Source organism: Cervus elaphus, chromosome 23 (genome assembly GCF_910594005.1).
Source record: "Cervus elaphus chromosome 23, mCerEla1.1, whole genome shotgun sequence".
NCBI lineage: Eukaryota > Metazoa > Chordata > Mammalia > Artiodactyla > Cervidae > Cervus > Cervus elaphus.
The window spans coordinates 46778720-46794942 of NC_057837.1; the positions used below are offsets into that span (position 1 = coordinate 46778720).

The window sequence follows — 16223 nt, forward strand, 5'->3', positions numbered from 1 at the left end:
TGCCACCATGGAAACAGTAACAAACTTCCTCAAAAAATTAAAAACAGAAATTACCATATGATCCAGCAATCCCACTCCTGAGTACTTATCAGAAGAAAATGAAATCACTATCTTAAGACTTCTGTACCCTCGTGTTCTCAGCAGCATTACTTACAACAACCAAGACATGAGAACAACCTAAGGGTCCATCAAGAGACAAATGGATCAATAAAACACAGTATACATGTAAAATGGAATATTATTCAGTCATAAAAAGAAGGCAATTCCATCATTTTGTAACAACGTGGATCAATGCCAATTGCATCTCAATAAAACTGCAGAGTGGGGAAGTGGAAAACTTTTCTTTAAAGACTCTACTAGAGAATGAACTTCAGATGTCAGTTGTAAGCATGAAACAAACACTTGGAGAAGTAAGACTAAATGCCAGCTCAAGTACAAAGTATGATATGTAATTGCTACATTCTATGACAGTTTAGAATCAGTACAGTTGTTCAGAGAGGGTAAAAGAGCTTGTCTGGTTTCTATGGGATGTGCTGTCAGTTCCAGCACCGGTGATGGTATTCTCAGACAGCCTGGGACAAAGCTGGAAGGAATGACTGAGTTAACCATATGACATCTAAAATGCACCAACCATGGTGTCCTTAAGAATCATGACTCTTATTGTGAAGGAAGGAAGGGAAAGATTTTAGATAGCTCAGTAAAAACCAGTAGCCATAAATTCAAGGGGAAAATATCAGTATGAATTCATTATGTGGTTTTATTCTTTTACAACTATATGTATTTCCTAACTGGTCCACTAAAAGGCTTAGATAGAGAGACCAACCTGGTAGAAACAAGCACACTGAGGGCCAGAAAATGCTCTTGAGACACAATTTCTAACTGCAAGAAACCAGCGTCCTCTGGAGAAATCAGTGGATCCAGGCTTGGGGCAAGGTGTATCCTAGATGAGCCCGAAAAAATTCTGTCATATCAGAAAGCAGAGAGGAACTTCACGAGACAACATGAAGAGGCTCCAACTGGTCAAAGAAGGGAAGTTAAGCATCAGTAGGGATTATAACAGAAACAGGCTGAAATACACCAGAAAGAACTACTTGGTCGCCACTGGAGGATGCTATTTTGAAAACTGCTAGTTAAAAGAATCAGTTGTTCTACCTTTTCGATGTGAGCTATACCACATGGTAACCACACCCTACGTGATAGGAAGTTTATTTTCTTATGGAAGTGTTTCAGTTGAAAAAGAAAAGATAAACTATTTGGTAGATTATCACTATTTCGCAATCCTTAATGAATTACTGGATCTAGCCACTGTACAACAGGCTTAGTACTAACCTTGCCAGATGAAATACATTACCACCTATGAAGAAGTCTCACACTGGTAGGATTCACTACTCAGCTCAGTTCAGTCACTCAGTCGTGTCCAACTTTTTGCAACCCCATGGACTGCAGCATGCCAGGCTTCCCTGTCCATCACCAACTCACTCCAGTTAGTGATGCCATCCAACCATCTCATCCTCTGTCGTCTCCTTCTCCTCCTGCTTTCAATCTTTCCCAACATCAGAGTCTTTTTCAATGAATCAGTTCTTTGCATCAGGTGGCCAAAGGATTGAAGCTTCAGCTTCAGATCAGTCCTTCCAGTGAATATTCGGGGCTGATTTCCTGTAGGCTTGACTGGTTTGATCTCCTTGCAGTCCAAGGGACTCTCAAGAGTCTTCTCCAACACCACAGTTCAAAAGCATCAATTCTTTGCTGCTCAGCTTTCTTTATAGTCCAACTCTCACATCCATACATGACTACTAGGAAAACCACAGCTTTGACTAGATGGACCGTTGTTGGCAAAGTGATGTCTCTGATTTTTAATATGCTGTCTAGGTTGGTCATAGCTTTTCTTCCAAGGAGCAAGTGTCTTTTCATTTCATGGCTGCAGTCACCATCTGCAGTGATTTTGGAGCCCCCAAAATAAAGTCTGTCACTGTTTCCATTGTTTCCTTATCTATTTGCCATGAAGTGATGGAACTGGATGCCATGATCTTAGTTTTCTGAATGTTGAGTTTTAAGCCAGCTTTTTCACTCTCCTCTTTCACTTGCATCAAGAGGCTCTTTAGTTCTTCTTCACTTTCTGCCATAAGGGTGGTGTCTTCTGCATATCTGAGGTTATTGATATTTCTCCCAGCACTCTTGATCCCAGCCTGTGCATCACCCAGCCCGGCATTTCACATGATGTACTCTGCATATAAGTTAAATAAGCAGGGTGACAATATACAGCCTTGACATACTCCTTTCCCGATTTGGAACTAGTCCATTGTTCCATGTCAGGTTCTAACTGTTGCTTCTTGACCTGCATACAGATTTCTCAGGAGGCAGGTCAGGTGGTCTGGTATTCCCATCTCTTGAAGAATTTTCCAGTTTGTTGTGATCCACACAGTCATATGCTTTGGTGTGGTCAATAAAGCAGAAGTAGATGTTTTTCTGGAACTCTCTTGCTTTTTCGATGATCCAGCGGATGCTGGCAATTTGATCTCTGGTTCCTCTGGCTTTCATAAATCCAGCCTCAACATCTGGAATTTCACAGTTCATGTACTGTCTCAGAGAATTTTGAGCATTACTTTGTTAGCATGTGAGATGAGTACAATTGTGCGGTAGTTTGAATATTCTTTGGCATTGCCTTTCTTTGGGACTGGAATGAAAACTGACCTTTTCCAGTCCTGTGGCCACTGCCGAGTTTTCCAAATTTGCTGGCATATTAACTGCCAGCACTTTCACAGCATCATCTTTTAGGATTTGAAACAGCTCAACTGGAATTTCATCACCTCCACTACCTTTGTTGGTAGTGATGCTTCCTAAGGCCCACTTGACTTTGCATTCCAGGATGTCTGGCTCTAGATGAGTGATCACACCATCTTGGTTATCTGAGCCATGAAAATCTATTTTGTATAGTTCTTCTGTGAATTCTTGCCACCTCTTTTCAGTATCTTCTGCTTTTGTTAGGTTCTCACCATTTTTGTCCTTTATTGTGCCCATCTTTGCATGAAATGTTCCCTTGGTATGTCTAATTTTCTTGAAGAGATCTCTAGTAGCCTCCATGAGATACACAGGAATGAGCACCAGAATAAGGCACACCACAGGGATGCAATCGCAAAGGCAGACTATAAGAAACCACAGAGTAAATGAACCAAGTCCTTAGATAAATAAACTGCAAAGAAAAAAAAAAATTTTTGAATGAGAGGGACTTCCCTGGCAGCCCCAGTAAGACTCTGGGCTTCCACTGCAGCAGGGGCAGTTTCCATCCTTGGTTGGGGAACTAAGAACCCACACTCCACATGCCACGTGATATAACCAAAAAATAAATAAAAATTGCTATTATTTTAAAAAAGATAAATGAGAAACATAAATTTAAAATGTCTTTAAAAAGACATTTCAAATAAAAACAAGCAGAACTAAAACATTATACAGCAAGAGATAAACTACAGTGTTTAGGGTTGTCAGACTTCAAAGTATAAAGAGTCATGACCCCAAAGCCCAAAACTTTTAATGTGTGACTGAAACTGTGCAACTTTTATCTTAGGGAGTCGCTCACCAGTCAAATACAGGATGAAACTTAATGGTTACATATACATTTCTCATAGTAACTCCACTAAAGCCTTCAGCAGCTTAAGATATTTGATAAAGATGGAAAGACACTTCTAAGCTCAGACTTAGTTGTAACTGAGTACCTTGATTTAACATTAAAGTTTGAGAAGTACTTACCTACTTAGAAAACAGAATAAGATTATTAGACTTTAAAGCAAAAGATCTGACCTCCTGTCATGGTCCAATGCCTCTTCCTACCTTACCTTGGCAAGGGTTACAAGCAAGGAAATTAACACTGCTGAGAAGCCACACCACTGGCAATTATCTAGACAGCTCCTTTCTGGTGCTGACAGTCTGGCAGGGAAATAATTACATGTGACTAGTGTTATGAAAGTACTAGATGCTATGAATGCATCCCGTACTAAAAAGAGACACAGCATACTCTCAGACAAGGCCGAAGGAATACCAGAAACCTCTCAAACACACATCCTCTGATTTTCCATTTTTTTTCATCTTTAGATAAGACTGATACAACAATGACTAACTGACAGATAAATGAATTTATTCTTATCTATCTTAAGATCTATGGACGAACCTTTGGACATGAAGAAAAATAAACCTTGGCACCCTTAAGGCTGTACTGATAAGGAAAGGAGAAGAGAGAATGTTTATGGACAGTCCACTGTGCACACTGAGAAGAGGTATGCAATGCTGTCAATGGCCTCTGCGAGTCTCACCATTTAACATGCATACATAAGTACACACAACCTGGTCATCCAAAGACTACTCTGACACACGTATCAGCAACCTTGTCAGACAAACTCTGAACACCTCACCTGGAGATTCCCACAGGTTCCTAGAGAATGTCCCTAGAGCTTTAGAGAAAATGCCATGGATTAATAAGAAGTAACAGCCTGTAAGTTGAAATAGTTCAGTCAAGATTAAATTAATTTAAAAAATTAAATCCAAAGAACAGTATCTTATTTCCACCATTCATCTGTAAATTTTGATATAAACAAACTTGTTTTTTTATAAATCCCAACCATAGGAAAATACTTTTATATTTCTGTACTTAGAGGTTTTTAAAAATATTTTATTCCAATATCACCAATATTAAAGGTAACTTAATTATTATATATTATTATTTTATCCTTATTTTCCACACAGCTGTTACCTATTTCTTCCCCTTCGAGTCACCTATAGGAGCGAGTTGTACATAGGCAACTTTAAAATATCCAAAGAACAGGATACAGAGTTAAAGCAACATACAACACCATCTTTCTTTCTCCTGGCTTTTCCCTCTTAAGTAACCTTTATAAACCTCTTCACTAGAATATGACTAAGTGACAAAAATATAAACATATAGTACTTAACTTTGTTGCTTATTAACAAGGACAAAAATAACCACTTATTTAAATGAGCTTTTGTAAATCATCTGTTTTCCATTTTTATAGTTAGCATTTAAAGGATGTGTCAGAGACTAAGTATAAAGAAATTCTATCTAAATTATTCTAAAAAATTCAAACATTTTAAAAAGATTTAGTTGTATTCCTTTAAAAATACAAAGCAAAACAAAATCAATTTCTATTTGAACATTCCCTTATAGTAAGTACATAACATGTAAACAGAGCATTCATACAGGAGTCAGATTTTTTGCTGTTCTGAATGTTGGACTATCAAGATAAACAGCAATGGAAAATAAAATAAAGAAGAACTTCCTTCTTTCAGCTGAAGATATACTGTCTGTAACTTAAAAATATAGAATGAAACTGTTAAAAATTCTGGTTAGTGTACTACAAACTAATAAGAAGTTATTTACTGTACCTACACTACATTATATGGTAGCATATATTATTCAAACATTAAAGTAAACAATGACCAGCAGACTTTTAGATAGTTTACATGAAAGAAAGTAATTAACCAAATGCCTTTTGATAAAAGACTTAAATAAAGATTGGCTTTCAAGAGTTAAAAAAATTTTGGTAACTAAAAATGTATTAGTGTACTATCGGAAACAGTACACACTGACATTCTACATAACCTCTAAACACAAGGTGCTTGTGCATGTTTCAGTATTTCCCTAACAACTTTACAATCCTACAAGGCAAAAAGTGACTAGTACTTTGTAAGACATGTTGATTAACCTAATAAATAAAGAAATGATTCTTGGACCTTTTCTCCCAAAATTCCACATAAAATTTGAGAGATCTGTCTGTATAAAATGACTTACTTTGTAATACGGTCAATGTTGGCAATTTGCTTCTGATTCCGTATAATCTCAATGGCTGCCCAAAGATGCTGGATAGCTTTTGTGTCCGCCTGCCGTCTTTTTGTTAAGCGTGCCATGACCTGTTTACTCCTTTAGCTGTAGCAATATATGGAAACATAAGGGAAAAGCACAGATTACAAAATGAATTATCATCAATATAAGTGAGTTAACACTCAGCACCTCACTGTATAGTACAGCCTTTTTATTTTCTACCATCCACATCACCAATTACTCCATAAAAACTTTCATTTCATTACTTCATAAAGAATGACACTAAAAGACCAATAGTCAGAAAGGTCTGCCCAAGAAGAAGGAGCAGTCATCTTATATCAATATGACAAAGAAATACACATATAAAATTTATTATAAAGCAAAAATATTACTACATAAAATTTCATTTTTTGATATTACACTGTAATTTGACAGATCAATGCAAAATGGAAACTAAATATCCAAATTATTAGGTACTTCATCATGAAAGGGGCTTCCCTGCTGGCTCAGACAGTAAAGTCTCCGCCTGTAATGCAGGAAACTCAGGTTCGAACCCTGTGCTGGGAAGATAACCTGAAGAAGGAAATGCCAATCCAGCCCAGTATTCTTGCCTGGAAAATTCCATGGACAGAGGAGCCTGGTGGGCTACAGTCCATGGGGTCGCAAAGAGTGAATATCTTTATTCAATTTCTATCTTTATTCAATATCTATCATATTGATAGATGAAAACAACATTCCTTTAAAGAAAAATAAGACCACAAACAGAAAATACAGAACAGTTGTTTCTGACTGAGGTGTCAAAGGCTGGCAGTGTATACCAGTGGATGACATGAAAGGACCCACATTATTAGAAAGTTTCAGGTGCTGGCCATTCAGGAAGTTATAAGGAATCAACATTGTTAATTTATTCAGATTTCTATATTCTGAACAGACTGAGGCAAATGGCCACCGGCTACATCCTGGCAAGATGAGGGGGAAAAAACAAGAGTTGCAGCCTAAATGTCTGACGAGCGATGGTACTGTATGAAGAGGTCACACGTCTGAACTCTCCACTGCGCACGGGCACAGACTTGTTAGGCAACAAGACACCTGAGCCCTAAAGCACACAGGTTACGATGCTGAGGCCCAAATGCATAAGATAAACACGTAAAGCGCCGGGGATGGCTGAAATCTCCCTGGCCTGATCTTTCATCTGTAAGGAACACTCCTTCTTAGCACTTCACTGTATTCCATGACTAGTCAACAGAGCCTCACAAATTTCTTTTTTCTCCACCTCTACACTTCTTTTCACGACTAAGTCAGTTCTCCCTCTTTCTCCAAAAAACCCAAATAAAGCCAGCAGTTGCCAAAGTTTAAACCAGAGACTCACTTCTGGTGAATCTAGGATCAGTTAGGCTCCTGAAATAAGAAAGTTCTTTTCAGAATTACAAAATCAATTCAGAATCAAAACAATAACGCCAACATTCAAGTTTTAAAGAAAACTTCAGGATAATTAGTTGACACAGACTGAAATATGAAACTAGAAGATTTTTAAAATTATAATTATGATTTACAAATGTACCTTTTTCTAAAAAGTTATAATTTTAAAACATACAGAAACTTCTCAGTTTAAGTGCACTAATACAGGTATGTCAAGTTTCCAAATCCAGTAACATTATGATGAGGAATTTATTGGTAAAAGTGACATCTAATGGTGAACCATAATAATACAACTTGTTAGATTATACAGATACCCAGATAAAAGAACAAAATTTCATTCTTACACACTTAAAGAAAAATAGCTGCCTATTTTGTGTAAGGCATTGTGCTAAACACAATGAAGTATTTTTAAATGTATAAACTCTGTCCTTGACAGAAAATAACATAAAACTAGCAGAGGAAATTTGACATATACATGGCACTACTAATTATAATATCATATATGACATAAATGGTCCAAAATATATGCTGTGAGAATCCACAGAGACATTACTTCTAGATTAAGTAACACTACAAAATGGTAAATGTGGGAAAATATAAAATTTCTTAATGTCTTGAAAAGATAACTGACTGTTTAATGCAAACATAAAGATAATTGCTAGGTATCATTAGATTTATAACATATGTAGAAGCACAATAGATGACAAGAATAATACACATGAGGGGAGAGGTAGTAAGCAGTTGTATCATTGTAAATTCTCACATTTTATGTGAAGTGGTATTTATTATATTAATTCAAAGGGAAGTATATTAAATCATGGATGCATATTACAATCCCTGGATGCATACTACAATTCCTGATTCAAACACTGGAATACAAACAGGTACAGTTGACATGTAACTCAACTTATAAGATGTTTTCAAAATACACAGAGGTAAAGAATACTTTACTCAGAAATACAGAAAATACATAATAACAAAGTTAACATTTACAAATACTAAAATAAATAGCAAATATAACTATCATATAACAATTAGGAGAATACAGTAGAGACTGTAGCAGAAATTCTAAAAGTGATGTCACTTAATTCCTAGAAATGATTAAATTCAAGATTAGAGAATTAAGCAATGCTACATTTCAGGAAAGCAGATGTGAAGTTAAAACCAAGATTTCTGAGATCTACCTATCCAAGTCACACAGACTTAGAACACAAGAGAGAGCCCAGAAACAGACCTACCAGCTGTTAAGAGTCAGAGTCAGCTCATTTCTGACAAAGCAGCAAAGGCAATGCAATGAAGCTGTCTGTTCAAGTGTTGCTGTGCAACTGCACATCCACATATACAAAAATGAACCTAAACACAAACCTATGCCTTTAACCAAAATTAACTCTCTATTCTGTTCCACTAATCTATGTAACTGACTCTTATTTCACCAATACCGCACTGTTTTAAGTACTATATCTTTACCATAAATCTTGAAGCTGGGTAGTATCAGGCCCTGATTTCATTCCTCTCTTTCAATACTGAGTTGGCTGTTCTGGGTCTCTGAAATGCTGGAGTGTGTAAAGACAAAGGAGCCCTCCTACACTGTTGGTGGGAATGTAAATTGATGAAGCCACTATGGAAAACAGTAGGGAGGATCCTCAGAAAACTAAAAATACAATTACCATCAGCAATTGCACTCTTGGGCATTTATTTGAAGAAAACTCTAATTCAAAAAGATACATGCACCCCTATGTTCATAGAGCAGCACTATTTACAGTAGCCAAGACATGAAAGCAACCTAAGTGTCCACCAACAGATGAATGGGCAAAGAAGATGTGGTACATATACATAATGGAAATTACTCAACCATAAAAAAGGCATGAAATAATGCCATTTGCTGGAACGTGGATGGACCTAAAGAAGATCATACTAAATGAAATCAGACAAAGACAGACATCATATGATATCACTTATATGTGGAATCTAAAATATAACACAAAGGAACTTATTTACCGAACAGAAACAGACACACAGAGATCAGAATTATGGTTGCCAAGGTGGAGAGGAATGAGGGAGGCATGGACGGGGAGTTTGGAATTAGCAGGTGCAAACTATTACATACAGAACAGATAAACGACAAGGTCCTACCGTATAGCACAGGGAACTATATCCAATATCATGTAATAAAATATAATGGAGAAAAAAATGAAAAACACAACTCCCATATGATCCAGTAATTACACTTTTAGGTATTTATCTGAAGAAAATGAAAACTCTGTATCTCAGAGATAGAGTCAGCTGTACTACCATATTCACTGCAACGATTCACAATAGGGACTTCCCCGGTGGTCCAGTGGCAAAGATTCCTTGCTGTGGTCTGGGAACTAGGTCCCACATGGTGGAGCTGGGAGTCTGCATGCCACAGCTAAAGGATCCCAGGTGCCAAAACAAAGACTCAAGATTCTGCACACCGCAACTAAGACCTGGGGCAGCCAAATATTTTTTTAAAAACCAAACCTATATATTTAGAGAACAGGCTGATGGTTGCCAAAGGCAGGGAAGGTGGGAGAAAAATGGGTAATAGTCAAAAGGTAAAAGTTTCCAGTTAAAGGTCATAGTGAGAAAGACCTGGTATATTTCAAGTGGAGAAAAGACAGTGGCTGGAATATCATAAAGAGAGGTGCCGTGTGAAAAGAGGCAGAGAGGCAGAAGCTAAGATCAAACCACGCAGGATCCCAAGTCCTGAATAACCAGCGTGGATTTCCACATAATTTCAATGGCAGTAACTGAGAGGATTTTAAACTTAAGCGAGTACGAGTGATCTGCTTTAAGAAGGATACCCTTAGATCATGGATGTTAGGATGCTGAGTAAAAGACCTTTCTGCCCCTCCCCCAAAAAGTGGAAAAACAAAAACAAACATCTTTGAAGAACATACACTCCGCAAAAAGTGAAGACACACAATGAATACAGGAATTGTATGTTTCTGGCCAAAGAGAGGAAGGTCAAATTTACATAGGGAAGTTCAGTCAAAGCTAAGGTCTTTCCAGTAGTCAGGTAATAGAAGTGAGAGTTGGACCCTAAAGAAGGCTGAGCACTGAAGAATTGATGCTTTCAAATTGTGGTGCTGAAGAAGACTCTTGAGAGTCCCTTGGACTGCAAGGAGAGGAAACCAGTCAATCCTAAAGGAAATCAACCCTATATATTCACTGGAAGGACTGATGCTGAAGCTAAAGCTCTAATACTCTGGCCACCTGATGTGAAGAGCCTACTCACTGCAAAAGACCCTGATGCTGGGAAAGACTGAAGGCAAAAGGAGAAGGGTGTGGCAGAGGATGAGATGGTTGGATAGCATCACCAACTCAATGGACATGCACTTGGGCAAATTCCAGGAGATAGTGAGGGACAGGGAGGGCTGGTGTTGCTGCAGTCCATGGGGTTGCAAAGAGTCAGGCACGACTTAGCTACTGAACAACAACAGTGACGAAAGCAAGCCGCTTGCCTAGAACTCCAGAAAAATTTGGGAGTAGAAGGCAGCAGGTATAGGGATAATTACAGATGTTGAATAAAAGATGTTATTTAATGTGTGTAAGAAGCAAACAGACCCAACTCCAGTGCCATCAGGTTATCAAACAGCTACCCATCCTCATCCTTGAGGAGATAGGAACATAGGCTCTGAATAAGCTGAACCAGAGACAGTGAAATCAAAGAGGGCAAGTACAGAAGAGGATGAAAGTGAGGTAGGTAGGAGGTTTCCAGAGGGCAGGATCTACAGACACACAGGTGAAGAGAATGGCAAAAGGAAATGGTATGTGCAGGCATGTCTGCAGATATGGAGTAAAGCAACTTACTTCCCACATGAAGCCTTCCTTCTCTGAAAAAAGAGATTGATATTCTCTACAAGAGAAATGGGGATAAGAAAGGTGCGAGGGAAGTAAAGAAAGAGTTGTTAATCATCACTGAAAGCAGACAATGAACTGATCAGATAAATAAAATCTGATAGAGCGCCCAGACAACCACATAAGTTGGTTTCTAAGAGCCTACACACAGTGGCAGGAGCTCTGTTGTTTCCCTGTACTGGCAAGCATGCTGTTAGAGTCAACTCACACGGGACTGGAGTTCTATCCACCTCATGTGAAGAGTTGACTCATTGGAAAATACCCTGATGCTGGGAGGGATTGGGGGCAGGAGGAGAAGGGGACGACAGAGGATGAGATGGCCAGATGGCATCACCGACTTGATGGACATGAGTTTGAGTGGACTCCAGGAGTTGGTGATGGACACGGAGGCCTGGCGTGCGGCGATTCATGGGGTTGCAAAGAGTCAGACACGGCTGAGCGACTGAACTGAACTGATACAATGCAGGCACTGAAAGGATAAAGGGGTGTTCCTCCATCTACCTACATGCACTTATCTGACCTAATTTACGTACAGCACTGTACTAGATAATATAAAGAAATTTTAAAAGTTAGTGTACTCAGGTCAAGGAACTGGGAAGTTAATTATGGGAAGATAAAATAATTATAAATGGCAATAGAATAAGAACTAGTTGAGGCAAACTTTAAATGCTGTAGAAGCTAAACTAAAGAGACAGATTACTGCAGGACAGCAATTTGATGGAGAAAACGAAACCTGATAGAAAGCTCAAATGCCACATTTTAAATTTTAAGCTAACTTCAGGAAGGGGGTGGTGGAATGGGGAAAGGAAAGGAGGATACCTGAGCAAAAGTCACAAAGTATAATTAATAAAATAGTACAACTTGTGCATTAAAGAAAACACTTGCTGAAGTAAAAGTTTTACTGAGGAGAATAGGAAAAAAGACCACAAAATTAGACTAAGACTCCAGAATATCCTGATGACAGGATTATATACCCTGGAAGATGGTATGTGAAGGAGGTTTCTGATCATCTACAAGTACTGCCTCTTAGCAGACTTCAGGGCACAGTGCAGGGAAAGAAAACAGGAACAGAGCCTGTGGCCTCCCTGAGTGGAAGAGACAGACCAGAGACAGCAGTATCCAGTTTTCAGCTCATTATTTCATTTGGCAGAAATCAAAATTTTTAGTTAATTACTTTTCCTATGAATCAGATGTCAGATATGCTTCCCTTCCCATTATTATAATATTTAAGCTCATTCTATGAAACAGTATCTTTACTTAAGAACAAATAGTGACTTGTAATAGTATACTCATCTAACATTTTCCACTCTATTCTTCAAGGTCCAATTTTATAGGAATATTCTATTTAAAATGGGATTCTAATACCATAACTCCTCACTGTATCTAGTCATCTAAAACTGAGAAAATTGTGTTTATTTAAGAAAATTTGACTTGAAATATGTTTAAATAATTAGAAAAAAACTGAGAGGGAAATGAACTGCAGACGAAGCCATGCCAACCAGCTGGAAGAGCAAACGACCAGCTCAGAACTTGCTGAAGACAACACCAACAGTCAGCACCAAGCCAAAGGAGGCTTCTCCAGGTCACTCCTCCTCCTCTAAAAGCCCTGACTTCTGCAGACTGACAGAGTCTACACGAGACAGGAAAGGAGAGAAACCCGTGGAAATTATCAGAAACTCCACAGGTCCTCAGGAAGCCTCTGGTAGACGTGTGAAAGCATGAGAAGGCAGGTGTCGGTCGCCGGTGACTGGAGTGGCAGTGAATCTCACTGCTCACAGGCTTCTTCCCTTGGATTTCTCTGGGACACGGTTCAGACAATGAAGCTGCTCCTGCTCTGCTCTGATCCTGTAAGTGGAAACAACACTCCCAATCTGGAGGAACATCAAGGACCTCCTGACATGCAGACAAAAGCCAGGGATACCCAGGCTGCTAAGCAGCAGTGCCAGGAAAACCTCCTCAGGTGGTCTACCTCTCACCTGGAGGCACAACTTCACCATGGCTGGCATAACGACTGCCCAGGGAAAGACATCCAGGTGCTTCTGATGCCTGTCAGGATCACAAGCTTACTCCACAACCCCAGAACACTAGGCTGCTGCTCCAACTACAGGAAATCTCAGAGACACTGAATTGGGTGGCAGCCTAGACATCAATGTCCCAGACACAATGCAGGACCATTAGGAAACACTAACCAACCCCACCTTTGCTATCCAGCCCCCCTGATCATCAGCAAAGTGACAATGCCAGAGTATTTTTGAGGAACCTGAAAAGACTACTAGTTTTCTTGTGGGACACATTAATTTTTCAGGTCATTTAGTTTATCCTCTGCAGGAAACTTCAAGATTAAGATTCCTGAAAAATAATTTCTGAGACAGGTAGCTAAACGTCACAGGGTACATCATTTCCTATAAGCCATTACAAAAAGAACTTTCTAGAAGAAGGCATATATACTTGGACTACTGAAAAATAAAAATGTGGAACTTAAAAAGTTCAACAAACAAACAAAAAAACCCAACTGTAACTTTAAAATCGAGCCCAGAACCATCCCCAGAGATTCTGGCTTAATGTTCTTGTTAAGAAAAAAAAAATTCAGGTGCTCAGTCATTCTTGAGAACCAGTGTACTATCAGGAGCTTACCAGGTGTTGCCCTAAATCCCAAAGAATTTATTTAAAAGATGCAAACACTACAGCAACTAAGGTTTACAACAGTATGTTTTTCATTAGGATTTGTTTAAAATACGCAAATGAATCAAGACAAAGTCTAACTTTGTATTGGTAGCTGTTCAGCTTTTAATTCACTTGGAAATAACTGAGACGACAACTTTTTATTTCAATAATCCTAAAATAAAGTTTAACTTTCAAGTTACTCAAATGGAAGTTTCTGAACTAAAACAATCTAACATGAATACTGATCACAATTGGGAGCCTACTTATATGTGCAGAATAAGCATGTATGTATTTCAAAATAAAAACCATAAGATATTTTGACATTACAGTAAGTGCAATATTTTTAAAATTTATTTATTTTTAATTGAAGGATAATTGCTTTACAGTATTGTGTTGGTTTCTGCCAAATATCAACATGAATCATCCACAGGTATACACATGTCCCCTCCCTCTTCAGCCTCCCTCCCAACCCCACCCTTCTAGGTTGTTACAGAGCCCTGCCCTGAGTGCCCTGAATCAGTACAGGGAAGCCTGGCGTGCTGCAGTCCATGGGGTCGCAGAGAGTCCAACACGACTGGGCAACCGAACTGAACTGAACTGGATCATACAGCAAACTCCCACTGGCTATCTATTTTACATATGGTAATGTTTGTTTCCACATTACTCTCTCCCTACATCCCACCCTCTCCTTCCTCCTCACCCCACACTGTGTCCTTAAGTCTGTTCTTTATGTCTGTGAGAGAACCCATACACCACAACTAGGGAGTACTCCTCTCCACAACTAGAGAAAAGCTCACACGCAGCAACAAAGGCCCAGTGCAGCCAAAAATAAGTAATTAATTAATTTTTAAAAAGATAACATTGCTAATGGTAAATAAAATACCCTAAAAAACTTTTACACATATCAACAGCAAGCCCAAATAAATCAATCTCACTTGTTCCTACAAGTACTGGCCAGCTAAAGTAGATATAATCCACAATAATTCGAGAAGGGCTTCATGTCAAAACTCAATTGAAAATTAAGAACTTTATCTCTCTAACAGCATTTCTCAGATGCAGTTTTTTTTTTCCATTTATTTTTATTAGTTGGAGGCTAATTACTTTACAATATTGTAGTGGTTTTTGTCATACATTGGCACGAATTAGCCATAGATTTACATGTATTCCCCATCCCAATCCCCCCTCCCATCTCCCTCTCCACCTGATTCCTCTGGGTCTTCCCAGTGCACCAGGCCCGAGCACTTGTCTCATGCATCCAGCCTGGGCTGGTGATCTGTTTCACCATAGATAATATACATGTTTCGATGCTGTTCTCTCAAAACATCCCACCCTCACCTTCTCCCACAGCGTCCAAAATTCTGTTCTGTACATCTGTGTTTCTTTTTCTGTTTTGCATATAAGGTTATTGTTACCATCTTTCTAAGTTCCATATATATGCGTTAGTATACTGTATTGGTCTTTAGCTTTCTGGCTTACTTCACTCTGTATGATGGGCTCCAGTTTCATCCATCTCATTAGAACTGATTCAAATGAATTCTTTTCAATGGCTGAGTAATATTCCATGGTGTATATCTACCACAGCTTCCTTATCCATTCGTCTGCTGATGGGCATCTAGGTTGCTTCCATGTCCTGGCTATTATAAATAGTGCTGTGATGAACATTGGGGTGCCTCTTTCAGATCAGATGCAGTTTTGAAACAGAAAAGTAATCAACAAGCAGATAAATCAAGAATCTACCAAAAAACAAAAACAAAAAAACTACAGTGTTTATAATAATTTTCAAGCTGAGATAGTTTAGCCTTCATTAAGAGTATTTCTCTTTAAAAAACCTTCCTATAGCTATTAAATATAAGAAAACCTTGAGTAATATCCCCACTGATGAGCATCAGCATGATCTGAACCTAGGCATGCTACCAATCAGTTGATCAGTTCTTTCCTCACCACGTTTCATATTATTTTATTTTTAGACAATAAACCCCTTCTGAATCCTGAAGCCTCCATACTTGGAGTAACTTTCAAGAAATGAGCTATTTAAAGGAAACAATAAACAAAGAGAAAAGACAACCTGTAGACTGAGAGAGATATCTGCAAATGACCTGACCGACAAGAGATCAGTCTGCAAAATTTACAGACAGCTCATAAGGCTTCACTGGTTGCTCAAAAGGTAAAGAATCTGCTTGCAATGCAGGAGATCTGGATTAGATCCCTGGGCTGGGAAGATCCCTTGGAGAAGAGAATGGCAACCCACTCCAGTATGCCTGCCTGGAGAATTCCATAGACAGAGGAGCCTTGCGGGCTACAGTCCATGGGGTCGCCAAGAGTCAGACATGACTGAGCAACTAACACAAACACATATGAGGCTTAACACCACCCAAAAAAAATAACCCAATCAAAAAATGAGCAGAAAACCTAAGTAGACATTTCCCCAAAG

At 38.7% G+C, this 16223-nt stretch overlaps 1 protein-coding gene across 12 annotated transcripts in view; it reads right to left on the reverse strand.

Annotated features, from left to right (window-relative positions):
• ZMYND11 (zinc finger MYND-type containing 11) overlaps positions 1–16223 on the reverse strand; it is a 74315-nt gene that overhangs the window by 51533 nt on the left and 6559 nt on the right. For all 12 annotated transcript variants that reach the window (XM_043885145.1, XM_043885138.1, XM_043885137.1 and 9 more), the window contains exon 2: positions 5798–5932. In XM_043885145.1, coding sequence (XP_043741080.1) covers positions 5798–5913 — 116 coding nt within the window. In that variant the 5' untranslated portion in view covers positions 5914–5932. The remainder of the gene's footprint in view (positions 1–5797; positions 5933–16223) is intronic.